Source organism: Pogona vitticeps, chromosome ZW-PAR (assembly GCF_051106095.1).
Source record: "Pogona vitticeps strain Pit_001003342236 chromosome ZW-PAR, PviZW2.1, whole genome shotgun sequence".
NCBI classification, from domain to species: Eukaryota; Metazoa; Chordata; class Lepidosauria; order Squamata; family Agamidae; genus Pogona; species Pogona vitticeps.
In genome coordinates this window covers 5,559,277-5,573,475 of record NC_135800.1, presented here as the reverse complement: position 1 = coordinate 5,573,475, position 14,199 = coordinate 5,559,277, and the positions used below count along the sequence as shown (strand labels likewise).

At 57.0% G+C, this 14,199-nt stretch overlaps 2 protein-coding genes across 3 annotated transcripts; one reads left to right on the top strand and one right to left on the bottom strand.

Annotated features, from left to right (window-relative positions):
* Positions 1–1,666, top strand: SSNA1 (SS nuclear autoantigen 1). Its single transcript, XM_078382640.1, has 3 exons — positions 1–140; positions 562–761; positions 1,443–1,666. Exons 1-3 carry the CDS (start codon positions 89–91, stop codon positions 1,542–1,544), a joined length of 354 nt encoding a protein of 117 aa, XP_078238766.1. The 5' UTR covers positions 1–88; the 3' UTR covers positions 1,545–1,666.
* A 2,458-nt stretch (positions 1,667–4,124) lies between these two features.
* TPRN (taperin) lies at positions 4,125–13,972 on the bottom strand. Of its 2 annotated transcripts, none has more exons than XM_072985082.2 (4): positions 11,869–13,972; positions 6,839–7,028; positions 6,011–6,141; positions 4,125–5,738 (listed from the first exon to the last, which is right to left on the bottom strand). In XM_072985082.2, the coding sequence occupies exons 1-4, from the start codon at positions 13,888–13,890 to the stop codon at positions 5,676–5,678; spliced, it is 2,406 nt and encodes an 801-aa protein (XP_072841183.2). In that variant the 5' UTR covers positions 13,891–13,972; the 3' UTR covers positions 4,125–5,675. The 2 variants fall into 2 exon arrangements, with proteins under 2 accessions (XP_072841183.2, XP_072841184.2); XM_072985083.2 differs by having other exon boundaries at positions 6,011–6,138; positions 11,869–13,971.
* Between the last annotated feature and the right edge of the window lie 227 nt (positions 13,973–14,199).

Genomic DNA, 14,199 nt, shown 5'->3' with positions numbered 1-14,199 from the left:
GGCGGGCAGGCGGGCGGCTTGAAGCGGCGGGGCCGGAGAGGAAGGCAGGCCGGAGCGGAGGGTCAGCAGCGGCGTCCGAGGCCCCGGGATGAGCCAGCAAGGGGCGGCCCTGCAGAGCTACAACAACGAGCTCGTGAAATGTGAGGGGCCCGGCCTGGGCCTGTGGAGGCCTCGGGCGGCGGCGGGTCTGACTAGGCCTCGCGTTGCCATGGCGACGCGGCCTAGCTGCGGGAGGGGCCTGAGCGACGCCGCTCGGCGCCTGGCCCAAATATTCTCTCTGGGGAAGGAAGGGGAGGCTTTGGGCCCTCCTCAGTCCCTGGGGGAGGATGATGGGCTTGGGCAGGGGAGGATGATGGGCTTTGGCAGCAGAGAAGGGGCTGGGATTCCATCCAGGGAAACCTTTCCCAGCTCCCAGAATCCCCACCTCCCCAGCCAGGGATGCTAGATGGGGGATTCTGGGAGATGTAGTCCACCCCCCCCAATTGAGGCTGCTGCCAAGAGGCTGGGGATGCTGAGCACAGGGGTCCTCTTTCTCTCTCTCTCTCTCCCCCTCCCCCCAAGGCATCGAGGACCTCTGCCTCAAGAGGGAAGAGCTGAACAAGCAGATCCGGCAGGAAGAGGAGGAGAAGAACAAGCTGCAGAACGACATCCGGATCCTGACCGAGAGGCTGGCCCGCATCAACGAGAACCTGGCCCGCAAGATGGCCTCCAGGAACGAGTTCGACAAGACCATCGCCGAGACCGAGGCGGCGTACATGAAGGTGCCCGCCGGAGCTATCCCGGGTGGTTTTCCGCCTGACCTGGAGCCAGGGGTTCAGGGCGACAAGCCAGGAAGGCTCCTCCACCCCAACCTTCTGTTTGCAAAATAAAATATATAAATCTAAAGGCAGTGGTCTCGTAGGGGGTCTAAAGCAGAAGTAGCCACGTTCAGGTTAATGGCTTCAGCGAGTCCTTTCCCAGTTCCTTAAGGTGGGAGTCTAGCATTTGCCTTGCCAGGAAAAATCAAGTTCCAAATCTCCAGTTTTTGGGTTTGTTTTAAGGCAAAACAGTAGGAAGAAGATGGGCAAGTTCTTCCTCCTGATACTCCCTGGTGGGTGGACTCATGGAAATATCTATCTATCTATCTATCTATCTATCTATCTATCTATCTATCTATCTATCTATCTATCTATCTATCTATCTATCTATCTATCTATCTATCTATCTATCTATCTATCATCTGTGTGTATACACACACACACACACATAGATAGGTAAGATATATCCATGAGTCCACCCACCAGTGAGTGTCAGGAGGAAGAGCTTGCCCATCTTCTTCCTACTGTGAATATATATATATATATTCCCTGGGATATTTGTTGTGAGTTTCTGAAGAGGCAGCTGTATAATGTAAAATGAGTATTTTTCCTCTTTAATTTTATCTTTGTTTTCTTGCTGACCAGATCTTGGAAAGCTCTCAGACCCTGCTCAACGTCTTGAGGAAAGAAGCAGGGAACCTCAGCAAAGCCACAGAATCGAAAAACCCAGCAGCCAAAGACAACTGAATATTTCGGCTTGAGGGTCCCGTCATTGATTGTTAAGGGGCCACTTCGGGCTGTTCTAGAGACTGAGCAGGCGCTGCAGGATTTGTAGGTAAAGCAATGTATAATAAAGTGTTCCGTTTTTTCAGAACCCTCTTCCATTGAATGGGAAATACCTTACATTGCATTGAGTTGGCAATCTTATATGAAACAAATAAGCAGCAAGGGAAAGCAGCAAAGCACCTTCATGACTGCCAAGCCTATTTTGCAGAAGCTTTTGTGGGCTTCTGCAGTTAGTTTTCTCACGTGCACGGAAGGTTTATTTGGAGAAATGGGCTACCGTCCAGAAAGGTTGTGTCTGGAGAAGCAGGCCACACTGCCCACCAGAGCATCTCCCAAGTACAGCTAATTGGGATTTCATGGCCCACCAGACTCTCTGGCTTTTGCCACAGCCAAATAGCATGGCCCTTGCTTTGGAAATGTTCAGCAAGCATTTCTTATCAGATGTCAGATGTTTCTGCTGTGCAGGCCCACGAGGCATATCCGCTAGCGAGAACACTCTGTGCCATTTTGGGGGGAAGAAGTGAGAAAGCAACCAAACTTCTTTTTCCTCCCGCATAACGTGAGGCCAAGAGGAATGGGAGGGCTTCTTTGCCTCCCCGCCTTACCAGGCACAGACTTCTCAGCGGGGACAGTGTTGACTGTGTTTTGGCCTAGTTTCTAGCAAAGCCAGGATAGCAGCCAAGCACCCCGAGGCAGGTGGGCTGAGGGTGTTTAGCCTCAGAGCAGGCCAGCTAGGCTGGTTTAAGCTTGGTTTAAACTGAAGCGGGCAGCATGGGAGATAAAAGCCTCATAGCTCATGTGGGGGGGGGGGGCAAAGACACCTTTTTCCTATCAAGGAAGCTGGAATTGCACCAAGGACAGAGAGATTTGATCAGAGGAGCAGGGAAGAGAGATCACAAGGACCACGACAGCTGTTGTGTTCAGGGGGTTTCGGCCACCACTCAGCCATGGAGAAATGGACAGCAACTACATGCTGTGGTCAGAGAGGATACTTCCAGAATGCCCAAGCCAGTGGGATCCGTGGCTGGGCCGAGGATGTTCTGGGAGCCACAGTCCAAAATGTTTCCAGGCACTTAATGGCCAGAAAGGAAGGTATTTGTGCTGCATGGAGCTGTCTTCTCGGAGCTGCTCCTGTAGACTGCGCTCTCTCTCGCTCACGCACACACATACACACTTTGTTGTCCAATTACATAAGCAGAAGGCAGTTCAAAGCCAGCCTAGGATTTAGGGCTTCAGAATAGCACGGTTTTAATATACAACTCAAAAATAGCTCAGCTTACTGTTTGCTTTAGGGAAGCCGGCTATTTCGAGTGCCCGATACTTATCCTTGTTGCCGTTTGCCCCGAAGCTCTGGCGGAAAATAGCCGCAACCTCGTGTTGGGTCCCTGGCTCCTCCTGACCCATGGAGGTGATGCTTCTGTTGCTGCAGGCGGCTGTGGCATGCCTACATGGGAAAAGGCTCTTGCGGTTTTAGCAAAGCACTAACAAAAGCGCAATTCCATGGCACCAGAGCAGGGGCCAACCCCCCCCCAAAACCCAGAAGTGAGCACCATGTTGTAATAAGTGTTGTGTGTGTTCAGGCCACAGGAACAGTTCCCTTTCACAGTGGTGCATCGTTTAACTATTACCTTGTTAAACGACGAAACCGCTTGACGATGAAGCAATTGCAAAATGTTTTAATGGTAAAAAATTGCTTAATGATAAGTTCCCTGCTTCAGAAACCGATTTTTCGCTAAATGATGATTTTGAAACAGCTGATCGGCATCTCTAAAATGGCCGCCCACTGTGCAAAATGGCTCCCCGCTGTGTTTTCAGGACGGATTCCTCGCTTTACACGCACCGAAAATGGCCGCCCTATGGAGGATCTTCGCTGGACACTGAGGTATTTAGACCATTGGAATGCATTGAACCAGTTTCAATGCATTTCAATGGGCTTTTTCGTTTCGCTTGACGAGGATTTCGCTTAACAGCGATTTCAACAGAACGAATTATCCTCAAGCAAGACACCACTGTATTTTCCGCTGGTCTGGCTCAGGAGCGCAGCCTCTCCTCCTGAGTGAGCCCTGTGCTCTGAGAAGGGCTTTGACAAAGTGGAGCACGGGTCCAGCAGGGCGGCGCAAGATGGGTCGCCCAAGGCCTCTGAGGAAAGGCTGAGAGAGAGCCTGGGACGTGGACACTGCCTGCCTACCCCTGAAAGGCAGGTGCATGGAAGAGGAATCAGCCCCCCCTTTAGCTTCTTCACCCCACGTGTCCTACATTCGTGTCCAGATGAGGATAAAGATTTTAGTCTTTAACTTGCTACGCTATGTTGCCTCCCCCCCCCCCCCGCCGCATGCTGAGACTGAGGCACACAGGTGCGTCCTTGCAAATTGCAGAAAGGCAGGCGTGCCACAAAAAGAGAAAACCCTTCAGGATCCAGAGACAAAGCGCATGCTTTTGTTCTGCCGCTTGCTATTCCGGACTCGTTTGTACACCTGGCCGTAGTCGATGGGACTCTGGAATGCCCGAGAACAGCAAAGAAAAACCATCAGCCCACAGCGGTGAAGAGATCACTTGTGACGTTTAATGAACTTTGGAAGCACAGAGTGATATCCCTGAAGGGGGAGGGGGGACAGAGACAGGAAAGAGCAGCGGTTTGGCTCATCCAGCCGGACACCCAGCCACAGTGGTCCCCACTGATGCAAATTCCCCCCCCCATCCCTCTCATTAACAAATCATCACCAAGTGCAAAATAGGGAATGTTTTGGAATCATTCACCCCAGTAAATGGGCGCACCTTGATTTAATATACAAAACGAACAAAATCATAGATGAACATCAGTAGGTTTCAGAGCAGAAAACTTGGTCCTTTTGGAGTGGGCCGAACCCCAAGGGTCAACGCCCGATTCACATCAACTCTACTGCTGCCCCCAAAGCCATGTTCTCGTCTTGCATAGAGTGCAATTTGGGTGCAGAGACTACAGCGGTCTTGCTCCCGTAACCTGAATGTGAGAAACGACTTTGAGAGGGCCGGCAGCACAGTTATAAGAAGACCAAACTGGAAGGAGCGTAATCTTTCAAGCAACCAGATCAGCAAAGACTGGAAAGCAGGGTAGCGTGAGAGGGATCATTGCAACTGGGACAGGAGGGGCTGTAGACCCGTTAAACCATTCCGCCCCGCAAACGAGGAGCTGAGGCAATCCGACCGCTGTGCAGCAGCTGGGGGAAATCGTGGCCCTCGGTGCTGTGAATAAGGAAGGGAACTTCCACTCCCCTGCCACGAAGGCTGTACATGGAGCAGAATCATCCCTCAGTCACAAGCCTTTCCTTTAGAGCCACCGTGTAGAGGGAGAGCTGACCAGCTGCGGCTTCCACCATACCCACAGGAACAGCTGTTGCCCATACCCTGCAAGATGTACAATTCTAGCAAAGGGTGTGTGTGTGTAGGCTCGACGAATATATCAGACTTTCCATACGGTTCCAACTGCTGCAAAGACAAGGAACGGTTGCCTGGCCAGGCTTTTGAAGAAGGGCACATATTTCCTCCCACAGGCAGCTCTTGGCGAGCCAAGAACGGCGGCCACCTTTACTGTCCCCCTAGAGAGACACAGAAGACTCCCTTCCAACTCTTTTCTACGATTTCCACTAGCCCACCGGAGCAGGCAGTGCCATCTGTCAGAATCTGCACAGTGGTAAGAATCCAATTAAGTGCTAGCGAGGTCTTCTGGAGCCTTCTCCTAAGGTGAACTCTTGAGACGGCCTTGTCCATTTGCTCACCGCTGTCAAAGAGCAGCTTGTTTGCGCCAAGTGAATGGGGCAAGCCATCTCAAAACACACCTGGCCGGCGTGGGCGGTGCCACCAGGTAAGAAGGAAGAACAGCTCTTGGCGTGGTCAGACCCTCGGCAGCCCCTTCGCCACCTTCTTTGCAAACGAGGGCCTTCCAAGCGAGAACCGTTAAGGCCACGGGTAGGAAAAGCGAGCAGCCCGGCATGATCTCTCCACCTCCAATGAGCCTCAGTCCATGGCGAGGGAGGAAAGGCTTGGCTTCAAGCGCCCACCTCCGGCTCCCACAGAACACTCCTGCGGACGTACAGAAGCAAGGACGCCAGGAAGTCAGAAGTAGAGGGCAGGTTCACTACTGAAGTCGGAGAGGCTGCTCTTGTCTGCTGGGGTGAGCTGTGAAAAAAAGGAGAGACGAAAAGGGGGCTGGGAGTCACCCGCCTGTGACTGCATCGCAATGCCCATCCCGGAAAAGGGAGCCATTCGGAGAAAGAAGGAACCCCATTAAGGATCTCCCGTCCAACCCCTGGAAGCCCAGAAGCGCCAACACCGCCCGTCTTTACAGAGGGAATCGTCTGAACGCCCATATCAGACGCGCAAGTCCTCTCGCTCGCTCCCCAGTCAGACAAAAAGAGAGGAGGCTGGGGCCTGCCCACCTCCCATCTTACCATAACTGGGTTGGCCAGAGGGTCCGCATCCCGCGGAAAGGCTCCCGGGCGCAGAGGCATCCCCTCGTGGTGCTGCTCCTGCCACTTGCTGAATTCGATGGAATGCTTTGGGGTGTAACTTGATAAACCTGCTAAAAGAAACACCAAACAGCTGGAAGAGAAGACCCAACAAGCGGCAAGCAGGGGGGAGGGGTTGGGAAGGAGGCGGCGGCGGTATATGCTCCCAGCACCTTGCCTGTGGGGAATGGGAAATAAAGGGAGACCCCCTCTCCGGCCTCCGACTGGAAGAACTCAATCCCCGAACACGGCAAGAACTTTGCCTCATCACTCGTACAGCCAGCCAGAAGTCCAGAGTAGAAAGCCCCTCCAAACTAGGAGAGCAGGGCTCCTTCCCCGGGAAGCGTCCTGCTTTTCTTGCCCAACTGTAGGCAAGAAAAGCCCCAATGAAGAAAGGATGCTTGAGACCAAGGGGGGGGCACTTTCGGCCAGGATGTTCCTGGGGTGCCAGCGTACAATCGGCGAGTCCTACCTGGTCACCTCTGTGCTGTGGGGCTGGAGGAGAGGAGCAGGAGCAGCTAATTCAAAGGCATGAGAGAGGACGAGGGGGAGACCAGAGGTTCTCCCGAGCGTATCTTCTAGGCAGCTGCTGTTGTGGCTTCCATAGGACAGGGAAGACTATCCTCCCCAATGGGGACAGCTGAGTCCCAGCCCTGCTGTCTCTCCTGGCCCATCTCCGTGGACCAGCTTTGGCCAAGAACGAGAAGGGGTGAGGTGGGAGCGGGGGGGGACTCGGTGTTTCTCTCTCTCAAGTTAGCCCTACCCCCTCACCTGAGTTGGTGACGCTGGAGTGCGCGGGGCTGTTTGGGCGAGGAATGAAGAGTGGAGCCGGAGGCTCGTCCACTTCGGTGGCATACTCTTCCTCCTCTTCCTCATCCTCCTCTTCCTCTTCCACCAAGGAGCTTTCGGAAGGGTATTCGAACATGGTCTGCAGGCTGCTCTCGTTGAACGAAATCTTCATCTGGAACAAGGAAGAAGGTGGACAGAAGTTGCTTTGCGGGCTACGTCTGCCGGGAGCTCGACTCGGCTTTGTAACGCAGACCGTTGTAATCCTCCGTGTCGGCTGGGGTGAAAGGAGAACCATCCGGGGCGCTTTCCGGCACAATTCGCGCCGAAGTACCAAATCCCCACCTTTTCCCCCTTGGTAGCTCCTAAAGGCTGACACGGGTGTGGGGGGGAGGAAGAGAGGTTTTACAACCACCCCTCTGAGGATCATTGAAGAGAAGGGAGAACGGGGGCACCCAAACGTTTCAACCTCAGCCCCCTCCTCTTTTTATTTTTGAGAAGCCTTCACAAGTCCTCACCCTCCAACCCCCTTCCAAAACCGTAGTGTGAAACCCTGGCCACTACATAGGGTCGCCCCTCCTGATCCTGTCATGGCAGAAGAACTCATAGGGAGCTCCTCTCTCTGGCATCCACAGAGCATGGAGCAATCTTTCAAACTCAGGAGCTCCAGGCCAGCAGGACAAAGCGGCTCTTTCCAACTTAGCTTCTCTGTCGCCCCTCTTTTCTCCCAGCGTGATGCTTCATCCAGATCATCTCATTGCCAGACGGGGCAGAAAGCCGAAGGGAGGTCTCAACTCCACGTATTAGTATTCAACTTGTAATTAACAAGAAGCACACCTTGGCGCGCCAACAGGTTTTGCGGCAGCTAAGCAGAGGCTACAGAAATCAGCCTTGCTCACACTGAAACACGTGCAAGCCATTTCAGGCTGCGACGGGACAGGAAGGGCCCAGACGGAACGGGCAGGCCAGCTGCCGTCCAAGCTCTGCCTGGCTCCAGCCTTTCAGCCCTGCCTACAGCCCGCCGTAGGAAGGCTCTCTCGTGAGGACAGTGTATGCCAGTCTTCTCGGATGAATGCCGTGGTTGCTGTTCTGCCGGCCGCCGAGGCCCAAGCCATAGGCCCGCCGGTTTCGTGGCCCACTGCCCCACGACACAAAGAATCCCTCAGGTCGTTCGCGGGTCTGCGATCCGCGGTCCTCCCTTCGCTCTGTAACCTTTCCTCGCCTCTCGCGGTGATTTGAGAAGCCCGGCGGGCTTTCCGCAGGCTGCTCTGAAGACACCCCCCCCAAACACCACCGAAGGAACTGACCTAGCCAGAGAGACATTCAATAGCCATGCCCAGGATGTGCGTGGAGCAACTGTGTCTGCCACTGAAGAGGCTTGGCTGAAATTCCACCCTCCCTCCTTACGACCGGTGGCTGCTTCGTGCTGAACAGCAGCCGACTGCCTTGCCTGGGTTAATCCCAGGAAGCCAAACAGCATGCCTGGGCATTAACGGAGCCTGCTGAGCAATGAAAAGCAGGTTACAGCAACGAGGAAGGGCTGGGCTCTCCCCGAGGCTGCAGGGCCGTCTTTGACGCCGCGGTGACTGCCCAGCAGACAGTCTCACCCAGCGTTTAGAGGACGGCGGCAGCCCAGCCCTCAGACTCCAGCTAAGAGAAGCTAAAGGCGACGCTGACAGTCGGCAAAACCAACCTGCCCACTACGTGCCGGTTTATACCTTCTGCCCTTGGCATCAGGATTCGGAAACGTCTCAGCAATAAACAGAGGAGGGAGCCAACGAGGTTTGCCTCATTTCCTCCAAGCCACTTCATGCCTGCTTACTCTACTCGCTCCTGATGAATTAAATCTCCCTTTTGCAACCAGAATACGCAAAGCCGCACACCATGTTTGCCCGCTTTTAACCAACGCAACTTAGACTCACACCTAGGAATGTTCAGACTGAAGGACATGGGGGAGTGATGGCATCATATGCCAGGAGCTGAAGAAGCACCTTTTGAAGTCTTTAAAACGTGACCGGCCAGAACTTTTCTGGTCTAGGATTGGGAGAGTTTGCTTTGTAACTCTTCTGGCGTTTAGGAATGATAGTATCCCGCCCCCATCACTCTCCAGCCTTGTCCCCTTGTCTTCTGTTGCACAAAAGAGAAGGAATCTCACAGTAGCCAGAGCTCTGTAATTAATACGCCAAAGTACACAGCAAACGAAGGAGCAGAACAGCAGGCCACTGGGAAGGCGGATGTACATTTCATATTCCTCAAGAGAGGTTAGCAGAGAGTGGACTTTGAACCCCTCCCAAATCCTGGCTGCACAGGAAAGGAAAGCACACCGTGTTTCCTTATAAACGGGACTTGTGGAGGCACACGGCCACTCCCCGGCAGCAGGCTTGAAAAATTAACCAGAAATAAGGGCTGGATAGACAGCGTTTGTCACAATTTCATGGATACAGGCCAGCAGAACCAACGGACTGCAGCCAACGAAATGGGGGGGGGGGAGGGCTCCCTCCCCTGCTAGCACAGTCTCCGTGGAGGAGGAGGGAAAAAACCCTGCGTGTGATCCGATGGCGCTCAGGCAGTGCCCGCACTTGCACAAGATGCTGGTTACACCTAAAAAGTCACGCCCTTTGGAAAGAAAAGATACCGCAGGTGAATGACTAGTACTCAGGATGCAAAGTAAAACTATTTTAGCAAAACGTTAAAACCACGGTCTCGGCTTCGAGGCACCACAGAAACCCGTGTTCCCCCCCCCCCAAGCTCATCTCAGCTCTTCCCAAGCCGGTCCCCTCTGGGGGTGTCACACACCCAGCCGGACTCCCTTTGCTGGGAAAAGGATTTGGAAGGAAACAGGTGGTTAACATTTGACAAGATTCCAGCCTTGCTGGGAGAGGAAACGAGCTTTCTCCTTGAGACTCCGGCACCCTCAGATCTCAAGGACAGAGGGAGGGAGCACTTCCTCAGCTGACTTTTCCTTGCCAACAACGGCCGCCTGAGCTCTCGGGTCGAGCGCCAGGAGCCACCCGTCCTGGTGCCACCTGAACAGCACCATAGCTCTTCTCCGGAAGGGTTCCCCTCTCCCTTTTCCACCAGCACAGCTATAAATAGGAGCATCTTGGCAGGAGAAGAGGGGTATCTGGCAGTGGTGGCAGCAGCTACACGGATCTGAAGGCACCATGCTCTTGGTAGGTGAGGAACGAGTGGGTTGGTAAAAGACACGAACGCACACAGGACACCCACCGCTTGGCACAGAGTCTCCTTCGCGGTGAAGGTGGCTCCAGGACTCCATCTGGGTCAGCTCCTAAGCAGCCGTAAGACAAAGCCTGCCCCGTCTTGCGGGCACACTTAAGAGCCTTGCAGGCTCGGACGCCCTGCGTTTGGCTCATGCTGGGAGTCTCAAACTTCACTCACAGTTGCTCACGCGCCAGTCGGAAAGCCAGAAATACAGAGGAAATGGTCACATTCTCTCTCTCTGTGCGTGTGATCCCACCTCGGGAAATGCCAGCCGAAAGGGCAAGACCCATGAAGCCAAACCCGAGAGCTGGCAGGAGTGGGTGCTCAGGGAATGATGTCCCCGAGGCAGGTGCACCTCCTTTCTTTAGCCGAGAGACTGGTTTCAAGAGCCCCTTCCCTTAGCCTCCACCTGCACACCTTTGCTAGAGACATTGTTTTTGTCTTCTAAAGCCAGCAGGGGGAAAAAGACCACGAGAGGGATGGAACAAGGGACCTAATCTTAGCAGATCTCCCTTTCCTGATGCCAAGAGTGCAGTGGGATAAAACAGAGGCTCCCTGGGGTTTAAAGAGCCTTTCAGCCCTGCAATGGAGCTGCTTTCTCTGCTGCCCAGCCGCTCCGCCACCCAGAGGAGGCACATCCCATTGGACCAAAATGCCCCTCAAACCCTCTCCCGGCTCAGTAGCCACTCTTTCTCTCCGCAGGCCGGCACGCTGCGGTTGGCCCTTGACCACCCCTCCCACCACCCCTCTATCCGCCACAGGTCCTGGCCTGCTGACGAAGCGGACAGCCTCGCCGTGCCCAGAAAGAGCAAACGTCAGCCACCCGCCCTGGGGCAGAGGGTTGGGAGGCTCCAGGAAAAGTCTCTCAAAGCCACTTAGCCACAGCTTGATGATGGATTAGACACGTGCCCCTTCCGAGGCCTTCCTCCGACAGCCAGGGCAAAGGGCTGCACTTCCGACCGTGTGAGAAATTCTGAGTTTGGTGGCAATTTCTATGTGCCCTAGGAATGGACCCCAAAACGCAGGAGGAAGTACTCGAGCACGGAGCAATCTCAGGAGGCCAACCAGTTCCCTACACCACCTAAGCAGATGAAAAACAGGAATACCGCTTCAGGGGAAAACCATTGGCATAGAAGAGTGTGCCTGCTATTTGTGGGCAGGTCCCGAAAGGCCCATTAAGGGGATTCTTACGGTGGGTACCAGACAGGCTTCTTTTACCCTGTAAATGGGTACCTCCGGTCCAAAGCTGTGCCATCAACACAGAACCCTCCTGAGAAATCGCCCCTCGCTTTCCAGCCTGGACGATGAGGCACAAGGACGATCATATGATGCAGATTGCAGGAAGAGAGCGGCTCAGAGGGAGGGACCGCAGGCAAGCATTCTTTCCATACAGACCCTGCTGGGGGAGAAGCTCAAAGAGACACATACCGACTGCCCAGGGAGGGAGGGAGGGAAGTGTACTGGGACAGGGAAGACCCCCTTTCCCCTCTGGACTTTCCTCCCGGAAAAAGACACACCTGTTGACGCATCCCTGTTTACTGCAGGGGACGGAGAAGGCTTTTCACGTGGAAGAGAGAAAGAGAGAGACCCGTGTTGGCCAACAACCCCCTGTATTCCTCAGAGGGTGTGAAGCCTAGAGTTTAAAAAGCACACCACAACTCCACTGGATTTCCCAGCCTGGATTACGGGCCTGGACCTTTGAGAAAGGCTTTGTTCTTTCAGGTGTATCAAAAAGAGAGAGGAAAAAGCTGCCTAATCAAGAGGTCCTGGCTAACGGGATGCCGGCGGGTTACCTTTTTGCGCCGGGAGCCCGACTTGCTCATGCAAGACTTATCCAAAGAGAGGTAGCCCCCGATCACTTCGATTTCGTTCACCGTGGGGTAGCGCTTTTTCAGAAGTTGCCCCAGCTCCTGGTGGGGAGCCCCAGTCCTGGCTCGGGACCGGCTTTCTTCCTCCTCCTCGTCCTCCTCCGACAGCCAAGCTCGGCTGAAGGTCTCCAGCCCGGCGGTGGGGGGCTTCCTTTTGGGAACGATGGTAAAGGTGTTGGTCCCTTTCTGAGCGAAGGTGGCAAAACCCGCCGGCGGAGGTTTGTGGACGGGCAGAGCGGAATCGTCCATCTCGAGAGCCAGGCTTCCCTCCTGGGGGACAAAGCCCTCCAGCCGGGGGCTCAGGACCCTCAAGGGCGGCAAGGGGCCAGAATCCGACTCCACCAAGTCTTCGTCGATATAGGTCACCGGGACCAGCGTCTCCACCGGCTTCGGAGGGGCAGCCGGCGGGACCTTCTCCTCCGGCAAGTCCGGGAGGGTTTCGGAAGGTTCGGGGGCCCCGGCGGCTTCCCCTTTCCGGCGGGGCACGAAGAGGAAGGAGTTGCGGGAGTTGAGGCGCAGGCCGGCCAAAGCCTGGGCCTGGAGGTCGTGCGCCGGGATGGCGGCCAGGTCCGGCTTGGAGGCGGGGCGGATCTCGAAGGAGCCGCCAGAGCTGGCGAGCGGCGGCGTGGCCCCCGGAGCGCTGGTGGTGGTGGCACTGCTGACCGGACTGGCACTGGAGGATGGGGGCGGCCGCGGCGGGATCCCAGCTGCCCCCTCGGGCTTTGGCTTCCACCAGTTGGCTCGGGCGGGAGAGGAGGAGGAGGAGGTGGCGGCAACAGCGGCAGCGCCTGGCGATGGCACCGGTTTGGAGGAGACGGCGGCAGCAGCCACGGGCAGGCTTGGGTCCCCCGGAGGAGAAGCCGGCAAAGGGGTCTCTTCCGGCTCCAGGGGCCCGTTGCTCAGCCCCGAGGCTGGGGTGGCCGGGAGTTCCGAGGGCGCCGGACCAAAGCGGTGGCCCCGCGGGTTGACGGTGAAGGAGTTGGAGCCGATCTTCTGCACGAAGGTGCTGGACGCGGGCTGGAGGCGGCCGGGAGAATCCGGATGGGCCAGAGCAGCGGTGGCGGCTGCGGGAGGCGAGGGCCCGTCTTCCGAGCCAGCATTCGACACCGCCGGCTCCAGGCGAGGGGCATCGCCACCCCGCCACCTCCCTCGGCCCCCGGCCTCCCGGGCCCGCCGGTCGAACTTCTGCAGCAGCCGGCTGACCCGTCCGGGCTCGCCCTCGGGGGGCGGCGGAGGGGTCCCCGCCGGGCGGGGCTCGTAGAGGACGACCTCGGCCGCTCGGATCTCGGTGACTCGCGAGCCGGCCCGGGCCAGGAGAGCCCGGAGGGGGTCCTTGCCCTGGCGGGGAGAGGCCGGGCTCCTCTGGGGAGGGGGATCCTGCCCTAGGCGCCCGGGGGGAACCGGGGCGCCTCCCCCAACTTCGCGGGACACCCTGGGGCCTCCCCGTCCGGCCTCCTCGGTCTCCCCGCGGGACTCGATGATGAGGATGTTGTCGGCGCGGATGGTGCGGATGCCCGGCATGGAGCTGTAGAGCTCCAGCAGCTGCGAGAGGGGCGGGGAGGAGGGCGCGGGTGAGGCCGGGGTGGCCGGCGGAGGAGGGGGCGGAAGGGGCGGCGAAGGCTTCTCCCGGGGGGGCGAAGAAGGCAGGGCCTTCCTCCTCCGCCGCCGGCGGCGCTCGCTCTCCAGGCGCATGAAGGGGTTCTCCCGCAGAGGCCCCAGGCTCTCGGCCACCACCCGCGGCTCCTCTTCCGCCGTCGCCTCCCGGGCCTCGGGCTCCTTCCCGGGCTGCTTCTTCTTCTCCTCCTCCTCCGCCTGGGGCGGCGAGGAGGGTCCCCCGGCGGGCTCCAGACCGGCCGCCAGCTTGGCCCGCTTGCGCTCCAGGAGGGTCCTCTTCCAGGCCGGCAGGGCCAGGGCCGCCGCCGCCGCCACCCGCGGAGGGCTGCTCATGGCGCCGGCCGCGACCCGCCCGCACGGCCGCCCCGCGCCCGACTGACCCGCCCCGGCTTCACCTCCGAGCCCCGGCGCCGCCCACCGGGGAGAGGACCCGCCCTGACGGCGCCATTGGCTGGAAGCGAAGAAGGGGCCCGAGAAGACGATTGGGTGCAAGGGGCCGAGCGCCCGCCTCCCGCCGCCAGGTATCATTTCTATTGGTCTCCGGGGAGCGCCTCGGGTCCCTTTTCACATGGATAGAGAGGGCGGCAGAGATGATTGGAGGAAAGTTTCACGGCTCCACCCATATCGGTAGAAACGATTGCT